We start from the raw sequence: 9281 nt of genomic DNA, 5'->3' as shown, positions 1-9281 counted from the left end.
GCAACTTACTGTCTTATTTAGTTTACTGCATTTATCAAGTCAAAATAATTGCTAGGTGAGGTTTGTTCACCTTATAAAGTGGCCCAGAAGTTAGTAATTTTAGGAGTAAGTTGGGTGGAATAAAACGTTAAATTTAGGAGTTATATTTGTAGTAGGAGTCTATATATACAGAGTAAAGTTGCTCTGTTTTCTCTTGTAATTTCAGTCGCCATATTTTCTATTCAAAAAAAAGCTTTTGGCTGTTTTATTTTCCTTCACTGTTCTTGTTCTATGACTTCTCCTGCTCTATACTTTTGTTATATAGTATCAAAGCCAGGTTGAAGGGAGGAATTCTTTTTTCTTTTCTATCTTCTTGTCTATCAGTTTACTCTGTTGGAGAAGTTTGAAAAGTGTGAAGAGAAAACTTTTATCGTTTGTAGCAATGGAGGCCTCAAACGGGGGAAATACTCAATATGGAATAGAAAAACTTGTAGGCACTAACTACAAGTATTGGAGAATGTGTATGGAAGCATACCTTCAAGGTCAGGATCTGTGGGATTTAATTGTAGGAACTGATTCAATAATCCCAGCCAATACTCCTGAGAATGCCGAATCATGAAGGAAATGGAAGATCAAGTGCGGAAAAGCACTCTTTGCTTTGAGGACTTCTATCAGCAAGGAGTTTATTGATCATGTTCGTGATGTTGTCTCTCCAAAAGAAGTTTGGGACACGCTTGAAAGGCTGTTTACCAAGAAAAATACAGCAAGGCTGCAACTATTGGAGAATGAGTTGGCAATGTTACAACAGGGAGGTATGTCTATCTCAGATTACTTTTGCGAGTTAAAAGTATCTGTGCTGAAATTTCAGAGATGGATCCGGAAGAGAAGATTAGTGAGTCGCGCCATCGACGCTATCTTATTCGTGGATTGAAAAAGGAGTACGGTCCTTTTGTCACTTCCATTCAAGGATGGCCGCAACAACCATCTGTTGAGGAATTGGAGAACATGCTTTCTAATCAAGAAGCTTTAGCTAAACAAATGGCTAAGAATCTTGAAACTGATGACGTTCTATTTTCTAAAGAGAAGTCGAACAAGAAGAATACATCAACTTGAAATAAAAATAAAGAAGAAGAAACAACCACGGAAAAGGGTGGAAATTCACATAATAACAAGAAGTGCTACAGATGTGGGAAAATTGGGCACATCAAGAAAAAATGTCGAGTCAAACTTTCTAAAGCCAATGTTGCGTGCACCAATGACGGAGATGAGCAAATGAAATGGGAACAATGTTTTAGCATCGAAGCTATTGAACAAAAGTCAGCACAAGATTTTGTCAATTATGCTAACAACAATAAGAGGGAAGAGTGGATCGTTGATTCAGGGTGCTCTCATCATGTCACTGGAGATGATTCTCTATTCTCGGAGATGCGAGAACATCATGGAGATCGGGTCATTATCACAGCAGATAACTCGACATATCCAGTAGCAAAAGAAGGAGTTGCGACGATTGAGGTTGCTGATGATAAATCCAAAAGTATCAAGTTGCAGGATGTTTATCATGTTCCAGGTTTGAAGAAAAGTCTAGTCTTTGTTCCTCAAATTACTGATTCTGGAAAATATGTATTGTTTGGTCCTACTGATGTGAGGGTGCTTGAAAATGTAAAAGAAATATCTGTTGATATTATTTTTACTGGCAAGAGGAAAGGTTCTTTATTTGTTATGTCAACAGGTGAAGCTTATGTAAAGAAAACAAGCCAAACTGATAGTGCCGCAATTTGGCTCGCTCGGTTGGGTCATGTGGGCTACCAAATGTTGCAGCAGATTTCTTCTAGAAAGTTGGTAGATGGCATGCCAACTTTGAAGAATGTACGCGAAGACGTGATTTGTCAAGGCTGCCAATATGGAAAATCTCATCGTCTTCCTTTCAGAAGGTCATCAAATCGGAGAAACGTGTTGTTTGAATTGGTTCATACAGACTTGATGGGACCAACAAGAACACCAAGTTATAGCGGACATCGCTATGTTATGGTGTTGGTGGATGATCACTCTAGGTTCACTTGGGTGAAATTTTTGAAAGAGAAGAGTGAAGCATTATCCAAGTTTGTGGAGTTCAAAAATGTTGTTGCAAATGAATTCGGGAAGAAGATAAAATATCTTCGTAGTGATAATGGTGGAGAATATATGTCAGATGACTTCTTCCAGTACTGTCATGACAACAGAATTCTTCGTCAAAATGACTTAAGAGTGACCACTAAGCATCCTGCTGCAATTCTTGCTGTAAGGAGCTTGGTGGATGCAAGCACTAAAACCATCCCCCAAAATGCTGAACCAAGATCTATAAAGGAGAAGCAAGAGTGTCATAAGAGTTAACATCAGCCATTGAAAGAGTAAACTCATCACGGGCATCTTACAGTACTTTGTAATATTACCTAAGACATAAGATTAAAAAATATTGAACATTATTCTAGTACTAAGATTATTTACGTATCAAATCAACCGAACAAAAGTGAATAACTAAGTTCACAGTTCATGTTGTTCAGAACTTTGATGCACTCTGAAATTAAAATGTAACAAAGGGAAGTGATAGAAATATAAATCCAGCTGGCAAGATGAACCAATATACACCTCCACGCGTTTGTGTAGTACCACCTTCGTCAGCATGAACCTGTATCCCGTCAACCTGCAGGTGATACAAGCATCACAAAATTAGCTAAAATTGGAATGACATAAATCTAACTGGTATATATACAGATTAATAAGGCAATGCTAGCTTATAAACAATTGGTACAGATTACAGAGAATGCTTCCCAGTTCACTCAGAAATATCTCGGGTACAAAATGCTTGACGCAAGCATTGAAGATGAATGTGTAAGCGGTATTCTTTTTCTCACTTCTGAGTTCAAACTATAGTAGTATACTAAGCTAACAACAATCAAGCACTGACTAATTTGCTTTTTTATCAGTTTTATCTGATGAATATGTTGTAGTCAGTCACACAAGGAGATGCACTTCCACAGCATCTCATGATGAACTATCCTTAAAATCCTACTATAACGACATGACATTATTATCAGCTTCCAACTACTGAATCGTGTCTTTTAACTGCTACAGAAACTATATATCAGGAGGTATGATGAACCAACAGTATCATATATATCCTAACAATTAAGAGAAAGAGAGAGGGCTTTTCCCATGTCCGCAAGTAAGTTTGGAAGCTATAGCATGACTAGCTTCATGAATAAACACGGTTACAAGCTTGAAAGGTAGTAGCAGAACTGTCCTCCATAACTGCAAGGAAAGAACAGCAATTAACATTGACATACTATAGATAGACCAGCAAGTCTCAACAGCTTAAAAACTTTAAAACTGCAACATTGACACACTACGAACAATCAAGAAAATAGACGAAATCAAATTCATCCAATGCTATGGTTCCAACACGAATCAGACAGTAATTAATTCGCGCTCGACTCTTTTTATTACTACTATTTTCAGTTGGTTAAATAATCAACCCACCCTTAGCTGGTCCCCTTCTAAGTAACACATGAGGAAACTACCTGAGTTCTGAAATTGCAGTAGGCAATAAGATAAATAGTACTACTCCATAAGACACTTCATTCAGCAATCATTGCTCATAAATGTGCTGATGAAAAGAGGCTAAACCCAACTCACTGCTTAAGATAAACTACAATTAAATGGGAAAACAGAGAAACCATAAGAAGGGGGGAGGATCATTCCAAAAGATACATATAACATTGCATAAGTAAGATCTATTGTTAAATATATCTAGGAAAGTTCCTTTTTTTAACAATAAAAGAATTGTTTTTTCGTTTGAATTAGTGCGAGTAGTGAATGTGATGCAAAAGGGAGAAACAAAGAAGAGAGAGAGAAGGTACAGCAAGAATGACAACAGCACAAACGCCAAGAGTGGCAAGAAAAACGACTTGTTCATGCTTGCAACAATGCTTCAGCTCCCAATTTGACATAGTTGTTCCCACTGGTATTTTCAGGGCAAAAAGGGATCTTTTTTCTTTTCAGAACTTTTAAAAGTGGCTTTCTTCCTTTTATTTATCCAGCATGAAAAGTAAAGCAATATGGAGATTGATGATGATGAGTTGCAGTTAGTGAACTTTTACACGATTAGCGGCTTTTCTTTCACTTTTTTATGTGTTTAGCCTCCCCCCCACCCCTCACCCCATAGTTTAAAGAATGAATGGGAAATGAATGGGTAGAGAGAATGAGATGGCTGACAATGAATGGCAGAATGGGAATGACTAGTTTATTCTGAGTAGCTCGTCGGTGCTGTAACTGCGGTTTATTTTTTTCTGAAAACACATGCACCCAATCGCATACACTAATTTGTTTCTACTTCGTAATAAGCAATACTACTGACAGAAAAGGGGAGTCTTGAGGTTTGTTTTGTGAGGAGGAGATCACGGGTTTAAGCTTTGAAAACACCATTTGGCTTTGGGAGAAATGCAAAACTCCCTGCTGTTAGAGTTGGTGACTCAAATTCTGTTGATTCGACCCTGAAAAGTTTGTGGTGTGACCTATGTTTGTTATTGCGATTTAGTGGGTTATTTTTCGTGTGGTTAAAATACGTCATTAAAACTACATCTCCTACATTGTACTCCTCTCCATTATAGTAAAAGTAAGACAGTGTACAATACACCCTCGTAGGGAGCTATTCACCAAACTTTCTTTTTTTCACTAGTGACATAAGTCGTCTATCTATCTAAGTTCATTGAATTTTGTCTTGGGGGAAAACATTTTGACTCGAGCATTAAGTTCCTCGGATCTTGGTTTTGGATCTCATAGCTCTTCTATACAATAAAAATTTAAAACTCCCAATACATCTATCTCCATATTTATTTTTAAAAATCTTAATTTAGTCAGATGCGAGTGAGTGTTCAATCTATTATATGTACTAGTATTATTTTTATTTTTTTTTTCGATATCTATGCAGAAATTGAGGCACGAGCAAAGAGCACTTGAATTCATAGAATTAGCTCTATCTGTGTCCAACATATGCAAAACGCACTACTAATGTCGCATAACTTTACAAGATCGTACATTTGAAAGGAAAAAACAGATGTCTAGTCCTCGCATAAGATAAGCTAAAAACACTATGGTCCCGAGAATCATTCTGACTAATCTTTTGGTGCGTGAATTTTGTCATAAAATATGTGTAATATTTAAATTTTATAGAGATGAATCAGAATAAAATTTTACACAGCCAACACACGCACACAAAGGTGATCTAAACAATAAGGTAAATACAAAATAAAAAATGGTAAACTACAAACTCGGTTACAAATTTACAGTACAAATCAGGTCATCTACCTTCATTTATAGAAGAACACGAGATTGAATTTCTAGAAAAATCCTCCACAAAACTACTGCCTTCAGAAACTCTAGTAGTAGTTGTAGCATTTGTCGCGCCAGTTACTGTACTACTAGCATTAGTAGCAGTAGTATTTTTGGTGAAGGCACTAGAACTATCAGTTGTCCATCTGCTTACACGGCCTTGAATTGCAGGTTTCCCAGGTCTTGGTAAAGTAAATGAATCACTTGAAAGCGCGAGATTAACAGAGTTCATATCAGGTCTATCTGAAACACTAGATTGACAGCACAGCAATCCTAACTGAATACACATTGCTGCTTCATCAGCATCATAGTTTTCTAGGCTGGAATCAACCAGCTCCAGAGTCTTCCTTTCTTGAAACAGTTCCCATGCCTGTGAAACAAGAGAAGTGAACTTGTCAACAGCAAGATAGCAGAAAGTGGAACGCAAAATATCAGACGGCCGTTCTATATTTTCTCCTTCCTAGGAATGAAATATGGAATGTTTGCTGGATTCAGCCATTTTTTCCTGCTAATGTGCACCACTGAATGAGAACTAGTTGACTAGTTGTTGGACAGACTGCTCTAAGATGTTCTGCTTTAGAGGGATGCCTATGACAGCATATTCATATTTTGATTAGTTTTGAATATCCGATTTCCAAGCCACGTCATATTAGTATTAGTGATATTCAAGTATAAAATAAATTCAAACTACTGAAGCAAAGCAACATAAATCATACACATGCTTAAAAACTCATATATTGAAGTTTTTGGACTAGAGGTCATATATCTGTTATAGATTTTTTCCGTTAGGAATGAAATATGGAACATTTGCTAGCTTCAGTCATTTTTTCCTGCTAATGCTCAGCGCTGAATGAGAACTAGTTGACTAGTTCGTTGGACAGACTGTGTTCTAAGATGTACTGCTTTAGAGGGATGGCCACTACAGCAAGTTTGTATTTTGACAAAAAAATTGAATATCCGGTTTCCAAGACACATTGTCTTAGTATTTAGTCATATTCCAGTAGAAATCAACACGATCACATCGGCAAAAACTCATATATTGAAGTTTCTGGACTAGAACTTACATATCTTAAGACGTCTGCCTTTTGAGGACCAAGCCTCCCATCACTGTTTTTCCTTCCACTCACGATCTCTAATAGCAAAACGCCGAAGCTAAACACGTCTGCCTTCACAGACAAATAGCCATGTAATGCATACTCCGGAGCAATATAACCACTGCATTCAGTAGAAGCAGCTTAGTCGCCAATTAGTTTAAGGGAGAACCAGGACTGAAAGAATAAGGGGAGGAGGAACGGGAGCAGAGGAATCCCTTCTTCCCCCTTTGGTGTTCAAAAACAATACAAGGATAGAAATATAATACTCACTATGTACCAGAGATTTTAAATGTATTTACATGAGTGTCGTCCTCCGGAAACAGCCTAGCCAGACCGAAGTCTGAGATCTTTGGATTTAATTGCTCGTCCAGCAATATATTACCAGCCTTAATGTCTCTATGTATGATTCTTACAGGGGCTTCTTCGTGCAAATAAAGAAGACCTCTTGCAATGCCAGTTACTATTTGGAATCTCTTCGTCCAATCCAAAGATGGAGACTTCTCCTTAGCTGAAAAATCACACTTCGTTAGTTTTTCATTGACTGATGGTATTCAAGAAATTCTTGGCATCGTGAGTGTTTAGTTTACCGAAGAGGAAGCAGTCAAGGCTTTTATTTGGCAGATACTCATACACAAGCATCTTTGCAGGTCCTTCTATGCAACATCCCAACAAAACAACCAGATTTTTGTGCTGAATTTTCAATAATACTTTCACCTCATTAGCGAATTCTCTTATTCCCTGTCTTGAATCTATGGATAACTTCTTTACAGCAACTTCCTGACCGTTTGGCATCACTCCCTGCGAAGAAAGGTAATAAAATAATTAGATCAAGATAGAATTTGTATCTCCTTTGTTGAAAAAGGACAACTATCGCAGCCATTTGAGGTTCATTAAGTCAGACAGTAGACTTGATTATTAACTGAAGTCATGGAATTTGAAACTTTTTGGTTTTCACTTGGAACTGGTGAGATTAGAATCCTTTTTGATGTACGAAATCTTGTTAGTGGTTAATGCATACTATCATATAGGTTCAGTTCCTAAGCAGCAGGAATCCATGATGTTACATGGAAAATTAGCAGCTCTCAAACAGACCTACGCGCCATTAATGAATATATTCCTCATTTGATAAAAAAGGAGGACCAAGACACTATAAAACAATCATTTGATAAAAAAGGAGGACCAGGACACTATAAAACAACATTAGAAATAAGCTCTCCGACAGCCTCTGCCCAACTCTGTATAAATCAACGGAACACCACATGACTTGCCTCTTTACCTTTTCTCTCCTGTCTAAGAACTTATCACTAGTACAAAAACAAACAACCCTTTACAAAAAATGGTCACTGTTTAATCAACACAACCACCGTTTTCAATCTCATGGCCATCACAAACCAAACTTATATGACTTCTGTACCTTATATCAAAATCAAGCAACACTCAATAACCAACATAATAATCCATCCAATCCTGTAAACAGAAATGAAGATTAAGCATGCGACCATTTTATACACTAATTCTGAATAGCGAACGTTTGAGCTTGACATTGCTAAGACCGGTCTTTGACACGGTTCATATATAAGAGAAAAGTCACAAAGATAACATGTCACAACTACTGCGGAACCAAAATGTCACGCATTTTGTGCAACAAATTCTGTACATACAAACAACAATTATGCAACCAGACAACCCCAATTATTCCCGTAACTTGAGAAACTTTTGTATAGTACGTAATTAGTATTTCCTAAAATAATGTAAGACTGTAGTGTCTATAAGGAGAACTGAGCTATCGTTACTTGTTCCCTAAAAGAGTTCGTAAAGAAATGGACCTTAGACTTAACCCCAATAGCTAGCTAGCTCATAGGTAAGGTAAGGATTGTTCAAGTCCATATAAAGAGACTAATTTCGCCCATCCTTTTTCCCGACGTGGAACTCTTTAACACTCACACACGCCAAGACCTATGGAGCCATGGACAATATAATATGAGAGCCTAGCTCTGATACCACATGAAGAAATAGAGCTTGAAGCTAGATGGGTGATGATTGTCCAATTAAGTCCGTTTCATATAAGCCGGAGACCAAAACCAAAAACAATGAGGCTTAAGTACCTTGTAGACGGGTCCAAACCCTCCGTGACCAAGCTTATTAAGGTCGGAGAAGAAGTTAGTAGCAATTTGCAAAGCCTGGAGGTCATAGAACAAATCAGAAGAGTCGTCATCATCTTCGTCTCCGACGCCATGGCCGCCGCGTTTTAGTCGTTTTTCGAAACAACTGCAGAAACTAGAGAGGAATCCCATAGAAAAATAGAAACATCAAAGGAAGGAGGAAACATCCAACATCCAACATCCAATTGTGAGAAAAGTTAAAAGCACTTTTAAGACCCTACGTGTTGAAAGGTCCCCAGCGTGAACAAGACTGGAAAATGGCGTGGACTAGTTGCAGGCCAAGCCCCACTTCTTATATAGAATCGAATACTTTCCTAGGACGTAAGGAGTGGTTGAATACGCAAAGACCATAAATTCCCTGCACAAAAATGACCAAAAGGAACACACCTTCTCTTTCTCCTTCTCCTATATAATAAGTCACCGTGTGGCAGCTGAAGCGCACACCACTCGTCGACATCCTGCTTGCCGTGCTTGCTACTTATTTTATTATATCATTCTTATTAATTATTATATATCATTTATATATTAAAAATTATTAATTATATTTAACAAATAAAATAAATGAGACATTTATTACATTTTGCTTCAGCTATTTCAACAATAATTTTACTATATTATTTTTAATTAATTATTATAAATCATCTAAGTATTAAAAAATTAAAAATATTTAATATTAAAT

At 37.2% G+C, this 9281-nt stretch overlaps 1 protein-coding gene across 5 annotated transcripts; it reads right to left on the bottom strand.

The window, feature by feature from the left end:
- Window positions 1-5162: 5162 nt before the first annotated feature.
- LOC107862184 (cysteine-rich receptor-like protein kinase 43) lies at window positions 5163-9060 on the bottom strand. 5 transcript variants are annotated; one of them, XM_016707666.2, is made up of 6 exons: window positions 8824-9060; window positions 8546-8717; window positions 7028-7238; window positions 6711-6948; window positions 6411-6561; window positions 5163-5716 (listed from the first exon to the last, which is right to left on the bottom strand). In XM_016707666.2, the coding sequence occupies exons 3-6, from the start codon at window positions 7230-7232 to the stop codon at window positions 5315-5317; spliced, it is 996 nt and encodes a 331-aa protein (XP_016563152.2). In that variant the 5' UTR covers window positions 7233-7238; window positions 8546-8717; window positions 8824-9060; the 3' UTR covers window positions 5163-5314. The 5 variants fall into 5 exon arrangements, with proteins under 5 accessions (XP_016563152.2, XP_047265989.1, XP_016563151.2 ...); XM_047410033.1 differs by lacking the exons at window positions 8546-8717; window positions 8824-9060 and adding exons at window positions 8267-8312; window positions 8355-8536; XM_016707665.2 differs by having other exon boundaries at window positions 8546-9060.
- Between the last annotated feature and the right edge of the window lie 221 nt (window positions 9061-9281).

Source organism: Capsicum annuum, chromosome 3, assembly GCF_002878395.1.
Source record: "Capsicum annuum cultivar UCD-10X-F1 chromosome 3, UCD10Xv1.1, whole genome shotgun sequence".
In the NCBI taxonomy this organism is placed as follows: domain Eukaryota; kingdom Viridiplantae; phylum Streptophyta; class Magnoliopsida; order Solanales; family Solanaceae; genus Capsicum; species Capsicum annuum.
The sequence above is the reverse complement of the archived record's forward strand: the minus strand, read 5'-3'. Positions and strand labels throughout refer to the sequence as shown.